At 39.2% G+C, this 24,081-nt stretch overlaps 2 protein-coding genes across 2 annotated transcripts in view; one reads left to right on the top strand and one right to left on the bottom strand.

The window, feature by feature from the left end:
* The window catches only part of LOC311288274 (polyunsaturated fatty acid 5-lipoxygenase-like), a 135,878-nt gene that overhangs the window by 84,728 nt on the left and 27,069 nt on the right, over positions 1-24,081 (top strand). The gene's annotated exons all lie outside the window — the stretch shown is intronic.
* Positions 2,120-22,829, bottom strand: LOC311288423 (E3 ubiquitin-protein ligase RNF166-like; the record flags this gene model as incomplete). The annotated part of the gene is made up of 3 exons (XM_084405842.1): positions 2,120-3,016; positions 7,005-7,112; positions 22,695-22,829. The coding sequence occupies 3 exons, from the start codon at positions 22,827-22,829 to the stop codon at positions 2,951-2,953; spliced, it is 309 nt and encodes a 102-aa protein (XP_084261968.1). The 3' UTR covers positions 2,120-2,950.

Raw genomic sequence — 24,081 nt, 5'->3', positions numbered from 1 at the left:
CTCAATTTCACACGTTGTGTTTCTCGAAATTAGCCAAATTCATAACACAGGAGTGATTTAGCAGACATTAGCATTAGGGATGCACGATATATCGGCCACCATATCGGTATCGGCCGATACATGTTCATTTTATATTAAATCTGATAAATAATGTATTATTTGCTTCAGCTGAGACGCTTCAGATGCGCACTGTTCAACATGAGGGTTTTGTAATTGCTTGAAATATGATTGGAAAAAAGGACAATACATGTGCAGCACAATATCGGCTACATAAATTTATCATGATTATGTCCTTGAGACATTTTAATGGTGAACCTTTTGTTTTTGTAATGAGGCTCTCAAAAATTATACAAAATTTTGGATATAGATTTATCGGCCAATATATCGGTTATCGGCTTTCAAATCTAAAAAATTATCGGTATCGGCCAAAATGTTCATATCGGTGCATCTCTAATTAGCATAAACTGTTTTCTTCTAGGGTTTTCATTCATGTCAAATACGGTAGACTGTTTGATTAAGAATAGTGTTGCGTTTAAGTTAGGTAAAGTCTGTTAAACATGTTCATAGCTAGATACTAAACGTCCAGTTAATAGCACAGACATTTAAATGTGACTAATGCATTCTTGAGTAATAACAACAACATTTCTGAATACTCCTCAGGATGGGCTCAGGCTTCAGGAGTTTTTAAACCCTAACTAATTATGATTATGCATCACGCACACGAGGAGATTGTCTTCTCTCAAATCTCAAACATGCACACACACTACAAGATATTAAGATTATCATGCACCTCGCATGATCTCACGGGGAAGCGCATGTAAACAAAAGAGTTAGCATCAATTTCTCCCCAGGATTGGCAGTCGAGTTGCAACAGCGCAGATTTTTCCTCAGATTGTCGGGAGGATAATCAGGGGATACATTGGCCTAAAACTCCTATAGTCTGACCCAGGCTTAAGAAAACATTGGTTTTAGATATTTTAATGCTTCTTTGATTGAAGAAAGTAAAGCAAGCATCCGGTTAAGCACATACAAAGGGACTTTCCCCAATGCTTCGGCCAAACATTCACATTAGTGTACTTGTGTAGAGCATGTTTCGCTCAGCTCCAGGCATATATAACACTCTGTGGCTGAGAAGAACGTGGGAAAGGAACAGAATACTTGGGTACGTCTGCATAGTGGAGACATTAGAGTCCTGTAACACATGCCTACGCCTATCACACCAACGCATCAGTGCTCCTTTACAGCGTTCATAGGCTTGGATTCAACATGTACAAAGTACTGAACCCCACTATCAGTAGTAGTAAACGACAAGAAAAGGAATCTGCACACTGTTCCACTTCTACGCCCTGAAAAGTGAAGCCAAAACGTTTCGATCGCCCCCTGGTGGTTGGCTGCAGTATAGGTTGTAAACGCGAGCCAAACAAAAAGATCCAATTACACTTCAAATAATTTTTTTCTCGAATATGGTTTCTGTCATTTTAGGTAGTTCTCCTCATGCTGACGAATGTTCAAGTGTTCATTTCTCCAATAAGTTTGGTTTTAGCTAGTTATTTTAATGCTGCGCAGACTCCGGCTCCGATTGTCCCTTCCCAGGGAGTTTGATTGACAGGCGATCTGACCAATCATAATCCGCCATCCACCGAATCCGCCATTTTGTCCAACAAAGCAGTCAGGAGAGTTAGTAGATTAACGTCGGTGGACTTTTTTACTTGAAAAACGGTGTGTACCGACGTCTTTCCACGGTTGAAACAACATACCTTCTGATGTTCATTCATGTTTATTTGACGCTATAAATTAACAACTGTTTCTGGGATATTTTGGCTTCATTTTTCTACCGTGGAAGAAAGCGGGAGACACTTTGTCCATCTTTTTGTACAGTCTATTGGACGTTCTCAAGTTTCTCTATATCAATTCTGTCTTCAAGTCACATCGGAATTTCACATCACATTTTCTAACAGCCATTAATGGAAAAAAGGTGCTTTTAAAAAGCACAGGGTGTAATTACAGCAACTACCAGCAGGGGTATCATGCCAATTAACCAATCGTTGTCCATTTGGTGATCGTTAAGTACAAAATGACATTTCCCATAATTCTCTGATGAGATATATGCAAAAAAAGCTTGCCAAACGCATCCCTTTTATTCCAACCAAACCACTTGAATTCACGTCACGATTCCTGAACTCGTAAATAAAAATGCAGATGAACAGTACCAATGAACAGATCAAACGCTTCAGCACATCTCTAGAAGCTCGCCGTCGTATTATCAGTGCACCATTTGAAACGGAAACTTTTTTCCAAAAATATAAACTTTAATCTTATCCGATGCTTCTTAGAAAATATTACCGTAGCAAGTTAAGAGCAGAGTATATGCAGTCCTGTCGGTCAGTATTCTGGTATTGAACTATAAAAGAACAACGATACTAGAATTCAGACATGTAGAAAACTGTGACGAGTGCAAGTATTCACATCAACTCTTGATTAAAAAAAGGGCGGATGGTTTTCAGCATTCCTTAAATGATGACATGAGTGATAATGAGTCTCTCGTTTCTGTATTGGTATTGCCTAAAGATGAGAGTTCATCACGAGGACAGCAAACCCCAACGTGGTTTCAATAATTCAGATAACGTGGCGCTGATCCCTCCGTGCTCGATTTCACTTCACATTTGGATAGAAAACAACAGGAAGAACAGCAAGAACAAGCATGGTGATATTTATCTATTCCTTCGTCTGACCTTTTGCATACATCACTGTTTTTTGTTGGTTTGACGGTGGCGATGGAACTAAAGCTACTTCAGGATCAAGCTGGAGTGTAGCTCAGAAATATAGACCAGAAGAGAGGTAGAGTGAGAGGAAATACAGAGAAACAATGAAAATATTGAGCCTAAAACAAGACAGGCGAGAAGATCCTTCACATGTTTGCGTTTGTGTAACAGGATATGACGTCAGACTCTCAGCTCTCGGCCAATGAGAGGGTCAGTGCTGCCTGCAGTGCTGACTCCTCATCAATACTGTAATCCTGCGTTCACAAACAGAGAAAAACAACATGTCCAGGTCAGTGTGGTTTAAGTCTTTAAGTCTAAAGAAATATCAAGATTTTACTCTACTAAAATCAAATTAATTCATGTATTTATTAAGCACCGATAAACACATCAGCAGTTGAACCCATAATGCTGTACAAATAAGATAAAACAATGAAAGGAAACAAAAATAATAATAAAAAGGAAACAATACAAAATAAAATCAGCAAATTTAACATACAAAGTTTAAAAAGACAAAGTAAAAAAATACGATTTCAATTTAGATTTAAACAAACAGAATTTGAGGTTTTCACAGATAAAGGCTTAAAAGGCCCAACTATTGCCTTTAACTGTGATCTAGGCTGAGACAAAGAGCAGTTTTCTGTGGACCTGAGACATCTTGTTGGCTAATTTTTGTTTAATAAGTCAGACAAATAAGAGGGTGACAGATCATTTAGGGATCTTAAAACAAAGACAAATATCTTACACACTGGCAGCCAATTTAAAGATTTTAAGATCGGAGTAATATGCTCTCGCTTACAAGTCCCGGTTACAAACCCGGCTGCAGCATTTTGGAGCATTTGGAGTCGTGATATTGACGACTGAGGCAGACCAACATATAAAGAGTTACAGTATATGACCAAAATATGACCTTACTACTGTATATGTTGATCAAATTTTAGGGAGGAATCTAAGAGATGGTCCTCACTGCAGAACACGAAATCCAGGGGGAGGAGTTGGATCCAGATCCAACTCCTCCCACCTTACATATACCTAAACCTAAATCTCCACCCCTGATCACTAAACCTACCAATCTCCACCCCTTAGATCTGATCCAACTCCGCCCCCTGGATCTTGTGTACTGCAGTGAGGTGCTACTGGAATCTAAAGGGAATCCCAAAGGTCTTACTGTTGGTTTGATGAAGGTATTCAGATAGCCAAGATTAAGGTTTACATTAGCCTTTAAATAAGTATTTTAAAAAAATACAACAGAACAAAGATACAAATGAAATAACCAAGATTGATAACTATATTAGCGGATGCTATCGTTCTGTTTATTCTGTAGTTTTGTCGCCTGTCTCTTTAAATGCTCGCGCTCATTAAAGCAGGATGGATTCTGATTGGCTGTCAATGTTTTTATCATTCGTCAGCTGGAAAGGAATCGTTCTGAAAGTGATTCCAACGATATCGTTTCTCTGTGCCGTTATTGTTATAGTTGTGCTGTAGACTCTGCTATTCTTTTATATTTAGAAAGATTTTAGAGCGATATCTTTACCGTTACAGTCGTATTCAGGCAAGAAACACGTCCTACTAGAGCTGCACGATTCCGGATACATTTTTTGTTTCAAACAGAGATCGCGATTCTGAACGGACAACTAAACAAAATAACGCTAATTTACTAGAGGTTCTGACCAACTGTTAATTGCTGCCGTCTATTTCAAATGTTTAATTAATCTGAATTACTTAAACTCAGGTTGAGTGAATGATTCAATGACTCACTCATTAATACATCACTTGTTTCATTACTGGATGAGTCAGCGTTTTTGAACGAATATCTTGAATGATTCAATGACAAATACACTTTTAACAGTCACTTGTCGCCACCTACTGGTGTAAATTGATACAATCTTTATATGCAGTGTCAAGTTACAGTCAAATGGTGATTAATTGAGATTGTGGTCTTTTAACGATTAATCGTGCAGCTCTAATACCTACAGAAATTGAATTAAGTAATCGCATGTAAAATAGTCTTCCTCATTAAAGCTACAATATGCAATAATTCTCTGCCTCTAGAGGGCGCTACCTTCCAAACAACAACAACGGCGTAGCTTGATGACGATGTGAAGGAGCGTGGAATGATGGGAACTGTCATTTTAAACTCCACCGTGGATGTAAATCAGTCAGACGGGAATCGAAAAATCATGTTCATGGATGAGGCTAAGTTTTATTTTTATAATGACATGCTTTTTGTGGCGAGGGGGGCGTGGTTCAGCGCGGCCTGTAATGGGAGAGAGAAGAGACGAGCAAGTAGGTCAAGTGCAAATGACGAACACCTGTGTCTTATTGCTGTGATCCGCGTATAGAGACCGCTTATAAGCCGCGCTGGAACGAGAGAGAGACTGGAGAGAAAACTGGACGCAGAGAAAGAAAACCGGTGGATCCGAGCTCTCATTTTTGAACTGTTTTGTGCCGTCGCGGTTGCCACGGTGAATGCGCGTTGTGCGCAACTTTGGTTTGTTTTGCTTTATTTTAATAAAGTACGAGTCCCAGTCACGCCGACCCCTGTCTTCTTCCTTCCTGACTCTTGAACCTCATCACACTTTTATTTCATTAAAATGAATTAACCGCAAGAAAAGTAAGGTTTAATACTAAATTGGTTATCATAGATGTTACTGTATGTCGAATTCATTGTTGTGATAACGCGGCGCAGTTTTACGTGTTCTAAACAATTGTTGTAAAAGTACATTGGAACATACCCACATCATCTGCCAAAATACTGATTAATCTTTATGTATAACACATGCTATATTTATTTACATGGCCATAAACACCAGACGTGATAAACAATGTCAATAAACTAAACACAAATCTAAAGCAATAATACTTCCCTTACATAAACATAACTATTACCGAATGCTACATTTGGAAAATATAAAATTAAGCATGCTTTGTCGACAGAACCAGCTGCAATCGGTGAAGAATAATTGTGTTCCATAACGACTGCACGAAACAAGCTAACGTTTGTTGCTTGATAGACGCTACAACTACAACTTCCGCATTTGTCCAGGACTCCACGCAGTACGAGCGGAAACCGAGGGTAACGCGGATATGACGCAATTGACTGGCGACTCCCAGCTCCCCCCTGCTCTAACGCCCCGTTTCCTTGGTTAAAATCGCAATTTTCTCACGATTTAAAAATAGTTGGAAACATTTGGGATATTGTAAGTAATCAACTTAACAAAATATATAACACTGGCCTTGAGATTATGGGATATTTTAATGCAAAATTCTTGCATATTGTACCTTTAAAGCTACTAAAGTCATTCAGCCAAGAGCAACAAGTGATTTTCTCTTTGTCTTTTGTTGTTTTAAGTAACATTAATGACAGACAGCAGCAGGTTTATTAGGCTACTGTCACTTTAAGAACTAATCCACGGATCCAATGATACGATTTTCTTCCAACGGTTTACTTTCACTTAAGACATAACCGACTGTCAAATGAATACTCACCAAAATTAAAAGTTGGATATATTTTTGTGTGTATTTATCCTTTCAAGCGCAATAGGAAATTTCGGAATTGGTAAATACGCATATAAAAGCATGATAATTTCCCGACACCATAGTTGTATGGTTGATTGAATCTGAAAATCTGGAAGAAAAAAGAAAGTAACTGAGAAAAATGAGATTTGGTCCTCAGAGGCCATGTCCAAAATAATCTAGCATTAATCTCAAAAAGATTCATTAAAATAAGTTATTTCTCCATCACCTGTGTGACATCATTAACCATCGTGGTTAAACGACACATTATACATTTTTGCATTTCAGTTGTAAAGTACAGCTTGCATTAAAATGCAATAGTGAGAATAGTGGGGATTAAAAAACAAACAAAAACAAACACATGTCCAGCTATGCAGTACAGTAATTAACATTTTTAAGGGTAAAATATGCTTAATTGTCATAAAAATGTCACAATCTAATTTAACTTAATTGTCCAAAAAAAAAAAATTCCTAATTTTCTGTATGCAAAATATCTTATATTTTGTATGTAATTTGGGGTGAAATGTAAACAGTACATATTCACTTGATCAGGAAGGAGTTGCTCTCCTTGGTTGAATCTCATTAAACAGAGAAACTGAACTGCTGTTTTATTTGTGATGAGGTTTTGTACGAGGTTCCCTCTCTTCTGCAGATGTAGGCAGGAGAAAGCAGGACAGCGTTAGAATACAAAATGAAGGATATATAAATGTAAAGCATACGCCTCCTCACCACAAATGTGTCATAGGAGAATTTGTGCCGGTGGAGAAGATGCTGCAGAAAGTTTGAGCTCTTATAGCTGGGGTCGCCCCAAGGCATCGCTGAACACACCGGACACACCTGCACAACAACACACACACAAGAAGAGAGTGTTCAGCAGTGAGTTAAAGTCACATTTTACATTTGATTCATTGATTGATAAACTTTATTAATCCCCCAGGGGGAAATGTACATGTCACAGCAGCACAACAATACAATGAAGAAATAGACAACATAAACAACATTCACAACAGCAACAAGTCTTGTTCTCCGGTATCAATTTCTCAAAGCATTATGATTATATACAACCAAGTAAAAAATAGTCTGTCATCTTGTATAACGCTGGTTGTAAAATCGAATTGCGTTTGGAAAAAAAGACTTCCTAAAACGCTCCTTGTAACAGCGGGGATGAATTCATCTTGAGCTGTAGGTACTAGAGCTATTTCATCAAGAGGATGACAATCATGATTCATCATAAGAGAATGTTTCCCAATCATTTTATATTCTTTAGGGTGCGTAACACACTCCCCACAACAGAGCCTGCCTTAAGTTTATTTAACTTATTCTTCTCCTTTCCCAACAGTCCGCCTCCCCAACATGTGACAGAGTAGAATAGATCATCACAGCAGAGACTACCCAGCAAACACATTTGCGTTGTGGCAACGTCTGTGGCACGTTGCATTTCTGCTATGGCAACATCGCTGTCTACGTGCTCGCAACATTGTAACAACGTAGAATTGTAAGACGCGCCAGGTAGGGTTGTGCCGATGGACGATAACAGCAGCGAAAATGTAAAAGTAGGCTATAAACTTTAATATATAATTTTATTTAAACGGGTGCTTTGCTGTGCAAAGCGACATTTCGAAACATTTCACCCGCTGGCCGCGGGTACTTTCATTTGATTTTTGCCGCAGAGACCCAATTATGTCCTATAAATGTGTCATATTTTTGATAATCCGCGCAGATTTCAGTTGACGATTTTGTTTAAAGTTATTAATAACGAAACATGAATGAATGAGAAAGAAAAGAGCAGGATGTGCTTTATATTGAAAAGAAATATTAAAAGTGCGATAAGTCGCGAAAGAGAACTGAATTGTACTGACAGGATGCTGTGCGCGCGCTCCGAGCACAACACGGACAAGCATAGTAGCCTCTGTCTCCGGCTGCGCGCCTAAACGGCCAAATAAACACAGAGATCTATCAAAATGCCAAGTCGAGTATTCCCGTAAACACAGTAGATGTAAGTACTGTGTGCATTCTCTCTCTCTCACACACGCACACGAAGAGGATTTATGTTCATCAGTTGGTAACTCAACCTCACAGTGAAAGCCCTGCACAATTAGCCTAATTCTATATGGCAACTTATTTATTGTTTGCTGAATATATGTTTGTTTTTAGTTGTCTATGGACCTAATAATTACTACTGTTGAAATTTGATTGGAAAAAAAGCACGTTTTTAATAATAATATTATAAATTAACCCCACCCCACGATATCATCGTCCATCGCGATGTTTTACTGTAAACATCGTCAACTGCCAATTTAGGGGACATCGCCCAACCCTAGCGCCAGGGCTGTATTGTTGCGCGACATTCAGCAACAGAGACGACGTTCTGGCTATTTTTTTATGCTAGATATAGATATCCCCCATTTAGCGGTTAATTTTTAATAGTCATATGTTAAAAAATTATATACTTTTTATCCCTATTATTATTTATGGGCCTGACAGTAAATTCATTATAATCAACATCTGCAAGTGCACACTTTGAAGAGTAAAAATGACATAGAAGGTTACCTAATTCAACTTTATTAAAACTGCATATGGTAATCAAATTGCACTTCCAAAAGTCATACATTTGTGAGAAAACAAAACAGGGAGTGGATTAATGTTAACCAGCATGAGCAGACATGAGAAATTTTAGCAAAGAAACGAATGAGATGACAAATGAAAGGAAAAAATAAACCGTTGTGCGAGCAGTTACAAACAAAAAAAAAAAAAAGAGAAAAAAAAAAAGGGGAAAAGCATTAACGTCCAACAAGTAGCTACACGCTGAAATCAATTTCTCATCATTAAAGTCATTTTGGCTTCATACTTTTGGCATAAAGTAAACGCAGTTCTCGCGTAAGGATTGCTCGATGATGAATGAGAGACGGCCCAATGGTCAGCTGAAATTCAAAAGGCTGATTTTCGCGCTTCAGGGCAGTGACGAGTACATGTGTCGTCCAGTGGTTGTCAAGACACCGTTGGCACAACCTTCAGCAATGGCCCTGAACGGTGGTTCAATGTCAACATTGTGACAACGCTGTAACAACCTTCACCACACAGCGTAGTTATAGCAACCTTTTGGCCATGTTGTTAAAACGTTGTTAGAAGGTTGGGTACGTTGTGCCAACGTTCTGTGTTTGCTGGGCACAGTCATAGAAGGTCTTAAATAGTACATGACAAACCCCAAAGAGTCTCCTTAACAAATGAATACGACTTTGACCCTTCTTATAAACTTGCATTGTATTGTCAGACCAGTTGAGCTTGTTGTTCAAATACACACACAGATACTTGTAAGTTGTTACAATCTCAACTTCTGACTCTCGTAAATTTACTGGTACCACTTGCTGAGGAAGTGCTAAAATCAACCACAATTTCCCTTGTCTTACTAGCATTTAGCCTGAGACTGGTTTCTCTCACACCAGTCCACGAAACTCTTTATTAGCTCCCTATATTCCCTCTCATCGTGGTTCCCTCTCACAGCCAACTATTGCAGAATCATCAGAACATTTCTGGAGATGACAAGTTTTAGAGTTATGAATAAAGATGTATAAAAAGTGAACAAAAATGGTCCTAAAACCGTTCCTTGAGGGACTCCAGTGCTGCACTTCACTACCTGAGACACACAGTCCTGCATCCTCACACATACTGTGGCGTATTAGAGAGATGATCAGTTATCCAGTTCACCATACCATGATGTACTCCAACATTTTCCATCTTACTTCATGGTAGTGAAGGCTGAATAGTGTTAAAGGCACTAGAGAAGTCAAAGACTGTAATTCTGACTGTGCTGTCCGGGATCTCTAAATGATTTATGAAAGAGATAAATAAGTGCATCATCTCCCCCAACACCAGTTTTATAAGTAAACTGTAGTTTATCCTCCACACCACACAATTCTGACTTTAAGTGGTTTAATACCAGTCTCTTAAAAACCTTCATTAGCTGTGCTGTTAAAGCACATCGTGCCTATTGTGCGAGAACTCCATGGGGTTTGTGAACTTAGGCACGGGCACTACACATGATGTCTTCCATAAAACAGGTACTCTTTCCAAACGCAAACTCAAATTAAAAATATAATGAACCACCCTACAAATCTGATCAGCACAGGCCTTAAAGGGACAATGTGTAGTTTTTTAGGTATTTTACAGAGGTGTCAAGTAACGAAGTACAAATACTTCGTTACCTTACTTAAGTAGAAATTTGGGGTATCTATACTTTACTGGAGTAATTATTTTTCAGATGACTTTTTACTTCTACTCCTTACATTTTCACGCAATTATCTGTACTTTCTACTCCTTACATTTTTAAAATAGCCTCGTTACTCCTATTTAATTCATTCCGGCTTGTCGTCAAAAAAAAATAAAAAAATTGGCCAATTACACAAACGGTTTAGATCTGAGTCCCGCCTCCTGAATACACATCGCTAAACTGATTAGTGTTGTGGTGTCTTTCTAACTTGTGAGAGGCTGTAGTCACATTTGGTTGTGCGAAGCGCCAAAACTCCTCCGAAGGAAATCTAGATGCGGTAAGCGAGGGAGAAATCGGGGCAAATCGCATCAAATATTGATATAGAGAGATAGATAGAGAGAGAGAGAGAGAGAGAGAGAGAGAGAGAGAGAGAGAGAGAGAGAGAGAGAGAGAGAGAGAGAGAGAGAGAGAGAGAGAGAGAGAGAGAGAGAGAGAGAGAGAGAGAGAGAGAGAGAGAATTGCATTTTTTTTCCTTACATTACTTTTATACTTTAAGTAGTTTTGAAACAAGTACTTTTATACTTTTACTTGAGTAAAAAGCTTGAGTTGATACTTCAACTTCTACAGAAGTCTTTTTAAACCCTAGTATCAATACTTCTACCTGAGTAATGAATGTGAATACTTCTGACACCTCTGGTATTTTATTATCTAAAATCAATATTTTTATTCTTAAATTTGTCCTCAATGGTGTACAAATACCTCTGCCAATGATCTGACTTTATCCTCGTAAACGAAGAATTTATTATCTTTATATACATGGGACGGGTAGGTCCACGGAGGCGTCCATGTAGTTCCGCCATCTTGAAAAACTATAATAGCAGAGAGGGACAAAAAGTACTAGGCCAACATGTTTCCACAACGCGTTTTCGTTCAGAGCCAGCGTCACGTGACTGAAGCCAGCAGAAGCGGAGGAGCAGAGCAGTGAGAGGCGTTTAACAGGCTGCACTGTACGGTTATTCATAATGGAGGACCATACATATGCTGAGTCACAGGATAAGGAGTCCTCGTCGTCGAAAAAGTCCAAAATAGACCGTAAAAGGAAACGTGACCGGAGATTACACAAAAAACAAGGGTTAATGTCGGGATAGCTTTTTCCAGGTGGAAAGAGCTAATGCAGGAGAAAGCTTTCAAAAGAGACCCTGAAGTTGCCTGCTTTCTTCTCGACAGGTAAGTCAATGTTACGGTCTTAATTACAAGCTTTTTTTCATTGCTTGGTTGTGTACTTTATTATATAGACAGACCGTAGAACTCAATGAAGTGCTATTTGAAGACATCCTGTCATAGCTTTTTGGTACATAACGGATACCGTAGATGCAACACTTTTTCCCCCATTTGAAAAAGCGAGGCGCTGGAGAGCACTATTCGTTTGAATGCAAAATACAATTTCACCACTAGATGGGAGAAATTCCTACACATTGTCCCTTTAAAGGATAACTGTCGCCAAAATGCAACCTAGGGTCTTTTTGTGAATCTACCCGAGGCAAACTTTCGTTTAAAAGCATAATTAGGATGGAAAAGCCACTTTTAAGTTTGACCGTATTTTCGTTTTCGGTTAATTGCCTTGTGAATGGGAGTGAATGGGACACTTCTATGATAGTATCAAAAATTTCTATTTTTAAAACACTAAGAAGGCTCGACACAACATGAGACTGTGCTGGAAGTGTCACCAGCGGCTCTACACATGAACTCCAGCACTGAGAACATTGTTTGTGAACACAGAGTTTACTAAAAAGAAAGATTTTGAACAACTCACTGTAACTGTTGTTGTTTACGTCCACCGGCATTTTGATAGTCAAAAATAGTTGATCTCCGAATGCGAATGAACCGACTCTGATTTGTAGAAATTGCTTCTTATATGAGGATCCTTTTTCAAATACAAGGTTTTTCACTGATTTTCACTAACGAGAAAACAACAAATTATCCGTGAATTTATATGGAACTAAGCTTTAGGAGCTTTCCATCTTTACTCTCCTCCCTGTTACGTTGCATTCAGAGATCGACTATTTTTGACACAAGTTGGTATGATTCTTCAGGGTCTTCATAAAAGTTTGTAACATTCTTTGATTAAATTCCTCAATGGTTGTTTAAAACAACACCTTTTTACCTCCTCAAAAACTGCTCTCTCCGTTTCGGTGCATGTCTCTTTAAATGAGAATGAGCAACTGCTCACACCCCCTCCCCCCCTCTCTCTTCCATGAGAGGGGAAATATGCTAATACGGGACAGCGGTCGTGGCCGGAGCATCAGCAATATGACATCATATTGCTCAGAAAATCCAAACGGCTTGATTATTGAGAGTGTTTAGGCTTTTGAGGAAAAAAAAAAAAGCGAATGGATTTTTTTCATTGTATGGTGGTTGTGTCCACACACTGCAAAGACACATTTATATGCAAACACCATATAAAAGTGAATTTTACATCCGATGACCCCTTTAAAAGACTGCAATCAACAATATTCTTATAAATCACAGAAGTTCTGGGATAAAAGTTTATGGTTCGGATAAAAACACTGATGTTTACAGTAGCGATCAAAATAGAGTAAATCACCTTTTGAAAGTAACTTGATGCTTCAAATAACAATTGTATCAAATACATCATTACACCAGTAGGTGGCGACAAGTGACCGTTAAAAATCTATTTGTCACTGAGCAAATCTTGACTTGGTTGGTGCTCGACTTAAAACACTGAGAGAATGGCAGGAAAGCAGCTCGGACATTCTGCTAAATTGTAAAAATTCTACTTTTGTGTTCCAGGGACGCATCGATATCACGTGGGTTTTGGTCAACATGAGGGTCATTTTTATTTAAAGCTGCAGTCCGTATCTTTTTTGGGTTAAAAATTATCCAAAATAAATTTGTAAGCAAGTTCATAACCAGCCAGTGTTCAAAACTCTCTGCTTTAAGGCCTGTTCACACCGGGACGAATTTCGCGCGCGATATTCGCCGACGTTTAACGCCTCGTGACTAAACAAAGGGCGCCAATGTGAGTGTGCACACCGACGCGAAAAACGCCACGCGTAAAAGCGTCATTTTAAAAAAAACGCCTCGGGTTCGTTTTTTTGGTTTGACGCGCCGCGTCAAAAACTATCCGACCAATGAGATTGGCGCTTTTGCTCACGTGTCTGGAGCTTCTGAAGTTACAGTAAAACACAACTTGGGGGCGCTCAAACACAAAACGGTCTTGCCGAGCACACATACAGGCGAAGAAGATAGCGTCTACACTGCTGGGAAGAAATAAGACGAGGAAGATGCAAGGCAAGATGAATGTAGAGCTGCTGGCCTCGTTGGTGTCGGAACATAAAGAACTATATGTCAAACGCGACTACAAAAATCTTGATAAAAGAGAACTGTTATGGAGTGGTATTTGTTATGTCTAGGTCCAGGTAATAGTGAAGACAAGAAAGTTCACTCTCATTTCTTCAAGGTTTATTCAAACCCACAAGCAATATAACAGAGTCAGCCATTCACATGATTAGGCAGCAGGTGTCACACCTCCATTCTTACTCTACACCTTTTATAGGTATCAACATGTGGACTACAGCGCCATCTCCTGACAAGTACATAAACACAACAGTATTGCAGAGTAAATGGGCCTTGATGGTGAGTTTCATTTTACTTAATTGTCTTTCATGTACATAGGCTTGTAACTTTTTCCCACGAACGTTTGACAATCGCGCCATCTAATGTCAGGGAATGAATTTGCATGTTCACTCGGCTCATCGTCAGCGAAAATCGCTTGGGTGTGAACACAAAAAACGCGTTGAAAAACGCTGGCGAATAACGCGCGCCGATATTCGTCCCGGTGTGTAAGGCCCTTTAGGGTGACCATATTCTGATTACCAAAAACCTGGGGCTCGTTCTTCGTACGTTGCTTATTACATCCGAGATCAAATGACACATCCAAGATGATATCATCGTGCTAATCATGATCCGGCTAATAGGCTATATGTCGAACGTCGCATGACGAAACCGGAAACCTGGTCTCATCGCATCCGCTTGTCATAGAAAGTGTTAACAGCCGTATGAACTGATGCCGATATCTATGGAATTTTAAGGTAATCAGCTAACCTACCTATCTCACTTTGTTATTGGCTTTTTATTCTATTTAAATATCTAAACGTTAGTGTGAAGATTTTTTTTTTTTTACTTTTAAATATCGATCTTCACATGCGAGGGACATTGGTTATGATCATCTTTGCTCGCTCCTTTTAAGTTATCTTGAGTAAAACAGTAAAAAAATGCATGAAGCACATACAAAAGACCTGAACCGGAAGCGATGCGTTCTGTTTTCCGGTTTCGTAATGCGGCGTTCGACATATACCCTATTGGGTTCTTCGAACACACCTGTTGTTTATGATTAGTATCGCTGGATTGATTTATCTGAGATAACTGCGCGTTCATGCGCTGGTTTAAAAGGGGATATGTATCGATAGTAGAAACATTGATCAGCAACGCTGCTATTGGCTGCTCAGCGTGGCCAAAGAGCGCGCTCAGTTTTTCTCCTCAGCAGAGCAAGAACTAATAGTCTAAGTTTATTCGGAATTTTAATGTTTAATCAAAACGCCAGGGAACACCTCAAAGTCTGCAAAAGCCAGGAGAGAGGGCTGGAAAAAAGTAGCAGACAATTTAAATCCGTTAGAAGTGGCGATGTTAGATGTTTTTATCACTTATTAGCCTATATTTTTGAATTTTAATAATTGCATAATTACTTTGTTCATTGTAATGTCAGAGTCACCACACTAGAACATGGGAACTAATAAAAGTGAAGTACAAAAATATTCTACATAATGGTAATTTTTAGATATATTATAGTCTCCTTTATAAAAGACACTGTTAAATAAATGGTTGTGTTTAAAAGCAACCAAAAAAAAGGCTAAAAAAAAAAAAATAGAAAAGATCTTAGTAGCCTACACTGTAAAATAATTTTTGCTGCATTAAATTAAGGCCGTATAGTCATTTCAACTGTTAAATCTTGAGTAATGATGAATTGCTTTGACTTGTGAAAGTGAAAACTGATAAACTTATGTTAATGTAAAAATATTTTGCCATGAGTTATTGATCACATTTTCCCCGAGTGTAGGTCATTGTAAATAATGACATTGTGTTTTCCTCTTTTGTGCACTTTTACATAATACACCAACACTTGTATCTGTTTCCAAGAAAGTGGTGGTGAAATATGTGCAGTGAGTGGACATTTTCTAACTTTCCAAAGGAAAGAAAGTATAAGACTTTGTAATGGCCATTTGTTTCCATTGCACTGGACAGTGAATAAACCCTCTCAGATAACTGTCATATGGAGGAACTAGCCTACCTGCAAGTGCATAAATAACTTTACTTCATTTATACTTGTATGCTTTATGGCTGCAATATAAGTTGCAGGATTCCACATCTACAGAAAGGCCTACAGAAGAGTCTGCACAGACAGAGGACACATAGGCCTACAGGTGGGCAGTGTAGAGCCAACTTTTCCTTTTTATTTGTTGCATGAGGCATGTGTCTAATATCTCTTGTTGCATGCACTTGACCACTGGCTTTTCTTTACAAAGAACAATTGAAATAAAACTCAAGGAACTAAGCATATTTGTCTTTTATTAAACATTTAATGAAAAGTGTTTTTTGTTTTGGCAGTGTTGTGTAATATGGCACATGCAGCAATGTCACAGGCCCTGTCAGGTGTGCAACCCTCAGACTTATCAGACACTGACATCTTCCCTTTAGTTAGCCAAAGTTCATTTCATTGTGTGCACTTGTCCTGGCTAGAGCTGCATTGTAACTGGTTTGGGTCAGGGAATGGGGTCATAAAACACATGTCTGCAGGCAGGAACATGTCATAATCACCTATGAAGAAATGCAGTTCTGTTAGGATCAGCATAAGTGTGTGTAATACAGTGAGCTTGATATTTAATTGTGGAACTTTTCTTACCACTTTCAAATAATGTGCATAAATGTGAATCTCTGAAAATGCTTAAGTCATGCACCATTGCACCTGGCCATTTTGCTTTCACATTTGTGATATGGAAGATTTTAGTCAACTGCCTTTTTTTATTTATTTGATATAATATTATTAATCTGGAATATTAAGAATCCCAATAGGAACTGGGCTGCACATTTACATTGTGAACCCCCTTTCTGTTCACATAATCCCCTTCAGTGAGGCCTTGATGGCAGTCTATGGTCTAGCCTATAGTCTATGGTACCAATCACGTTAGTGAAGCCTGAGTGACACATACTGTAATCGGCATGGTCATGATTGCATGATCTTCATAAAAAATTATGATAGCCAAAAAAAAAAACACAAAAAAAATCTGCTTAAAAAAAAATAAAAAAAAAACTTCAGTGTCTTGGAAATGCCACAAAAACACCTAAAACTGTTTTTTAAACCTAAAAGCGGCAGGTAAACTCCGAATGACACGACAGACAGCACTTTCCATCAAGTTCTCCGCATCTCCAATAGTGTAAAGGAAAGAGCCACTCGCAAATAATCTTAGGGCAATGCAAACAGTTTGTGCTGTAGTTTAAGCCCGACTCCGACAAGTCGAAAATAAATGTGCGTTTCCAACAATTTAATAATGTAAACGACATTCTCACGAGTCACGAGGAAAAAATATACATCTCAGAAAGTGCACTATCGCGCTGCGCTGGACTTCCCGTATCAGCTCCGCTTATGAAGCCGGGATCTAATCCTGATAACATGAAATAAGCTCCCGAGCAGGTTTAAGATTGCGCACCTGTTGCTATGACAGCAAGTCCAGGATGAGCTTCGAAGAACCAAACAATCCAAGATCATGCCAAATCGTCAACAATCAAATCCAGCTAACTGAGTTAGCGACGTACGGAGAACGGGCCCCAGCCCCCAGGACACTCGGCCCGGCAATGAGATACTCAAATGATACTCGAAGTTTACTCAAAGATGCCTTATTAATTTCAATACATTTTAAAGTAGGCTATGTCCTCCTCTGTATGGATAGAAAATTGTTATATTACAAAATACTATCTATAACCAAAGACACAAATTCAGATAGGCTTTCTCAGAGGTTACTCAACATGTTTTATGATGACAGGTTTCAAAAATAATGAATAAACTAATGATAGAAATAATGTCTCTTCTGTATTAGAAAAATAAATTATAAATAACTAAAAATATACCTCCAAATTGAACAAAAATAGCTCTCACAAACTAACTAACAAAAGATATTTATATCTTTAGTTTTCTTCTTCCTCTTTATGCTGTTTTTCTTCCTCATCCTCCTTGTTTGCCCATCTATATTTTGCTGTAGAGCTGATCTTTCCCAGCAGTTTTTTGTTGCTTAACAAATAAGCAAGAAGTGTCTTTGAAGTTGTATTGCACACACAGAATCCCTTTCAACGACTCAGAGAGCTGGTTCCTCTCCTTTGTCCACTGGCTCTGCATCAGTGAGAAAACCCTCTCAACATTTGCATTGTGAGAGGGCAGCGCAAAGACAAACTGTGAAATCTTCAGTAGTTCTGAGTAGCATGCAATACTTTTGGCCTTCTCAAAGTATTTGGTCCACTTCTGGTGCACCTGCAGGCCAATGAACTCCTCATCACTGTTGTTCCTTTCTATACATTTTCTCAGATTGGCGACCTGGTCAAAACACTTGACATCATCAATTGGCACCCCCTTCTCTCTTAGGTACTTGATGCAAGCCTCCACATCATTCCAATCTGGTGGCTCACTCATATCCATCCACATCAATGTTGAGAACTCTTCCATGGGAGTCATCCACTTCTCTAGATATTCCAGACTGCACAGGCCTTGTACATCAGCACAGAACTTGTCGCAGCCCTCACCAAATCCATCTCTGCGATGTTCTGCCAGTAGTCCCTTAACTTTAAGGGACATGAAATTCTTGCTTTTACATTGAAGAAGAATGTTGTGGATGCTGTTCAATATTTTCTTCACCTCCATAATGGAGTTGTTCTCCCTTTCCATTTGTTGAACGTAGGTGTGGAACACAGACATGAGCGAGTGCATGAGCCACAGGTAGATCTCACTGAAGTCGCTTCCAAAAAACTTCTTGATCACTATGGGTGGCTTTTGCTGCGACAGAAAGAATGCCTTTAAAGCTGGAAACATCTGTAGCATCCTCTCAATGCCTGGGAACAATGGCAGCCACCGTGTCTTGCTGTGAGAAAGCATCCTCCTGTACTCAATGTCAACAAAATCACAGTACTCCTTCAGGTTCTCAGTGCGCACAGTGTAAATGTGGAAGTACTGGTAGATTTTAAACTAGGGCTGTCAAAGTTAGCGCGTTAATAACGCGTTAACGCAAAATCATATTAACGGCACTATTTTTTTTAATGCTCGATTAACGCAGCGCGTATTTTCTGTTTGACCCGTGGCCCAAAACCTAGTTGGAGAAATGGAGATACACAGTGTTGCCAACTTAGCAACATTGCAGACCCATTTAGCGATTTCTCTTCAACAAAGCGCCCAAACCTTATTTAGTTTCTGAGAATCTACCGGTACCGCCGGTACTGCTCTCCCAGCACGCGCCCGCGCCTCTCGCTCTCTCATTGCGTCTCGCGCTGGTGAGAGGAGCAGCGCTTTAATTCAGTTAAACACAGATATGATGTTGCTTCTCTAATTTTACATGCAAGTATATCCGAAATCGCAAAACAGATATTGTGTTTATCTTATGTGTATTTGATTTCATCAGACGACGGCTCGTTTATCAGGATTTTTGTGCAGATTAACATCTTGGAAGGGAGAGCTGGTTATGTCTTAATGGGTCGCGTTTCAGTCACCATTTCATATTCATTCTGTTGTTTGACAACAGAAACAGTAAAATATACCAATGAAAACAGTTTTATTGAAAATCTAGCTTCATCAAAATGGGCACAGAGAGAGACAAACTATAATGTAGCCTAATAATAAATAATAAATGTACATTTAGCATTTTCAGAAGAGCTGCCCTGTCATGCAAAAATCTAAACATGTTTGTGTTAATTGCTCAGTGCAAAGAAAGAGAAGTAATGGGAACCTGGTATTTCTTTGTTCTTTCTACATGTGTCTAATAGACATGAACAAGTTCTTTGAAAAACATCTATGACCTTTGAAACATGTCTCGTCTTCATGCTCTATGTTGACTATGGTTTCAATAATAAACATACATTTGCATAAAGCATCCATATTTATCCATGCCCACGTTGATTAGAGTATTACAAACTTGAAAAGTATTAATTTAAGGTACATTTAGAACAAATAAAAAATGTGTGATTAATCACAAGTTAACTCATGACAATCATGCGATTAATCGATTAAAAATCAACCTCTATTGTGTCTGCCCCATGATGAACACAATTATTTAATATGTGTGCTGGGCAACCCACACCAATCAGAGTCTTGTTCTGCAGCAACCTCTTCACATTTGCAAACACATTGGGTGTTTCTCAATATGCGCTCTTCAGCGATCTTGCGTCCTTGTGTTCTCGTTTTACGTCATCATTAACCGTCGAAGTTCAGACCCAATTCTCAAGAACGCAAGTACAGAGGACGCATGAAAGAACCCGGATGTGTTCTTGATACCGAGGATGCATCGAATGCAGACTTGAGCTAGTACTCGCCTGGTGTCCCAGAAGTCATTGCGGCCGGTTCCGAGTTCGCTCTTCCAAGGAAGCTTGGCAAGACCGGTCTCCACGAGAACACAAGTCCGTTCTCTGCGTTCTTGGAATTGAGAAACAGCCATTGTTTCCCCCTTCATCATGTCGGATTCCACCAAAATTTGTGTTGCAATTGTCTCCAGTAAATGCAATGCATTTTTCAGACAAGAGATAATTTGCAATGGTTTCTGCTTTCTCATTAGGTGTGTCTTTCACCTCAATTAATTTTGTTTGCACACCGCCCTTCTTCCAATCAAAGTACTGGATTATGATGGGGAATATTTTCACTGCTCCGTTACTCCCGTCTGTACAAATACCACAATACTGGATTTCTTTCAGTGCTTCACGTGTGACTTCACCGGTGTGGGGCGCTGAAACACCATTCACAATGGCCTAGGTCTTAGTGCGGGCACTACTAAACTTTTTGGCCGTGTCAGAATCTGGGAATACCCTTTTTTAGCAATGCACTAGTGCAATCCATGGACCTGTAGCTGTTGTGGTGTTTCACTGTATGAAATGACAATGCACCCTCTGCTGCATTCACAGCATCCTCAGATTTCCCGGGTCTCACAAAGAACTCCGTCAACTTTGTTGAACTTGAACTACTCTCACCTCGCACAGCTTTTTTATGTTTTTCGGTGTCCATGTGAGCTTTGAGATCTGTTGCACCCCCATTGGACACCGAAACATATGTGCCAGGTTTGCATACGGTGCACGCAGCCTCCCACTTGTCCCGACCGGGAGAGTAAGTGGGGAAATTCTTCTGTAACTCATTGGTAAATGTGCATTTGCGCTTCGGCATGTTGCAGGCGTAAGTGCTCGCCTCGGACGGCTGTCTGCTCGCTCGTTGTGAGTGTAAAGAGAGCCGCCCATGCGGCAGCCTCTCAGGGATTACGTCACATGCAGCACCGCAGGTGTAGATTGCCCTAGTGCCGGTCAATTTAATGGCCCAATGAAAAAGAATGAAAACCAGAACATTTTCATCACTTTATAAAACAGACAGGACGGCCAGGACAGGACGTGAAAACAGGACGTTTGGTCACCCTACTCTGCTTGCCTTAGCTCGATTCAAAATGGTAAGATTGTAATGTTTTTAATTCCAGTGGTACTGGTGGATTTCCGCGGGAAATTCGAGCATGTCTTTGTGTCATTACGTCACATCTGTCCACATAAAGTCACATCTGTCCACATAAAGTCACATCTGTCCACATAAAGTCACATCTGACCACATAAAGAAGAGTCTCGGCTAGTCGGCTATATTGCGTGTGAGGACGCTGGTGGTGGAGATTTGTAGCCTTTTCTCGCAGCACTTGATATAATTAAACTTATCAATTTGATGGCGGATCCAGAAAGGTTCAAACGACAAATCACCAGTGACAACTGGAGATTCACGAACAAACGCGAAAGATTTCGGACTTAAGAGAAAAAAAAAAGAGACTGACACCGGCCCATGCGAAAACAAATATCGGAAGGGCATTAAATGTCACGCAATGCTGATGTTGTTAACATTAACAATTTGAGGACAAAGCATAATTTGCACGGTTTGACATGATATGATAAGCGATCGTTAGATTTAATCAGCGCGATTTACTGCAATGCTTTTTTCCCTTAGTTGGTCAGAACAAAAGTGGATGTTACTTGGTCAGACGACATTTTCTGGTGAAAACTCTTATGTTGGTCATACTTCCCAAAAGTAGAATCTGTGATTGCGAATGCCAGGATCCACACCGGCGCGGTGATTGACAGCTGCACATTCTCCTCAAAACATTGGATTCATCCGCGCTGTGCCGTGCCGAAGCATAACCCACGTACAGCTGATAACTCCGCAAATAACTGCAATTGCAGATTTCGAACAGAGATGGCGACAAAGAGGGAAAACTACGGACTGCAGCTTTAAGGTTTTCACTTTAATTCTTAATACAAGATATTCTGCTGTGGTTCTCGACTGGTTTTGAGCCGCAACCCAGATTTTTAGGAATTGAAACAAAGCTAATTTATTTATCAAAGATGGCTGACACACACGCTCACACACACACACACACACACACACACTTCAGGATTTGAAGGTCCAAATGTGAGTTTCAGTGCAGCTTCAAAGTTTCGACACGATCCCAGCCGAGGAATAAGAGTCTTATCTAGACAAACCATCGGCCATTAAAAAAAATAAAAACCATTTATATGCTTTTTAACCACAAATGCTCGTCTTGCACCAGCTGTGATGCGACACACATAATCAGGTTGTAATTTAAAATTTTGAAGTGAACTACTCCTTTAAGCTTCACTCATGTCTTTCAAAATAAAAGTCTCGCATCAGAAAAACATTCAGAATTATTTTTTTGTTGTTGTTCTTTGACTACACGCCCCGTGACCCGGCGTTTGATCACCTAAATCAATACGGATCACTGTAAATTGTAATGTGGACTCGTGCATTTTCTGTAAAGCTGCTTTGAAATCACAGTGTATTGTGAGAAGCACTATATAAATAAATGTGAATTGAAATTGAATTGAACTTCAAGGTAACTCACACTCACCACTTTGTTGGGGTCGTTGCGATGGTTCTCCATGCAGTGCTTCACCAGCTCCTGTTGGTCCAGGTTTCGGGCGCCACAGAATGGACACACAAATGTGGAGCGGTTTGGAATATTGCTGTCGATGGAGAAAAACATGTTCCTGAAAACCACACTTGCGTAACAGTACAGACACCGGTAACACTTTACAGTAAGGTTCATTAGTTAACAACCTTACTTAACACGAACTAAGAATGAACAATACTTCTACAGCATTAATTAATCTTAGTTAATATTAATTTCAACATTTACTACTACGTTATTAAAATCAAAGGTTGTATTTGTTAACATTAGTTAATGCACTGTGAACTAACAGCTGTATTATTATTAACTAACACAAAGATTAAAAAAATACTGTAACAAATGTATTACTCATTTGTTAGTTCATGTCCTTATTGTTAAGTGTTACCCAGATATCTTGCAGCAAAAATGACTCAATTACACAAGTCACCAATATTGCTTTTTGACAACATTTACAGCATTCCCCCAGTAGACAATCATTTTAACTCTGATCACCAAAATGACATTTTAACGTTTTTTCCTAGAAAAAAAAAATCTTCATGCATTAAAATATCTTGACTGTAACTCGACACCCTTGCCTCATTTAGTATTCGCGATTCTATGAATATGCAAATGAGCCCCGCCTCCACTCACTCACTCAGCTCAGAGATCCACTGGTTGATGATCACACGTTGATCTGATTGGTTACAGGGTAGTTTGTGACGTCAGAAACACCAGCGATTTCAAAGCGTGTTTTTGAGACTGTCTTTGGTTCACTGCAGTTTTAAGGAGGAAATACTCAGCAATGGTGTCGACTTATGAACTTACACATGGTTTGTCTTAAAGCAGATTAAAAACACCACATAGACACATAAACAACATTAAACGTTGGAGTTTCTCAAACAGGGGGACTAAGTATTTTACCCATACTAAATGTAGGCTCTCTAGTCCTAGGATTTGTGAGAGGAGAAATCACGTTTATTTTCTAAAATCCCCTATAAATTGGAGAAAAGGTGCAACACTCAACACTCTTAACACTTTAACGTAACTTATTACATTTACTGAGAAGAACTGTCTTACTCTTAACCAACTAATATCACATTTCTACAGAATTACATAATGAGAGCAAAAGAGTAAACAGGCAAATGAACAGAGTTGTGTAACAAACTGATTATCATTGCTAACATGAATTATGCAAATGTGCAACCAGAGGGTGTATAACACTGAAACGAAGTCTATAAGAAATGAGCCAATAACCTTGTGTTCTCATGCCTGAACAACTTCGGGGGTATTACGTTTATTTAGCAGACTAACGAATGTTAACACGCCAATGGAATATTAATAGTTTCAG

This window comes from Rutilus rutilus, assembly GCF_951802725.1.
Source record: "Rutilus rutilus genome assembly, chromosome: 3".
Lineage (NCBI taxonomy): Eukaryota > Metazoa > Chordata > Actinopteri > Cypriniformes > Leuciscidae > Rutilus > Rutilus rutilus.
This window is presented reverse-complemented; position numbering and strand designations above follow the sequence as displayed.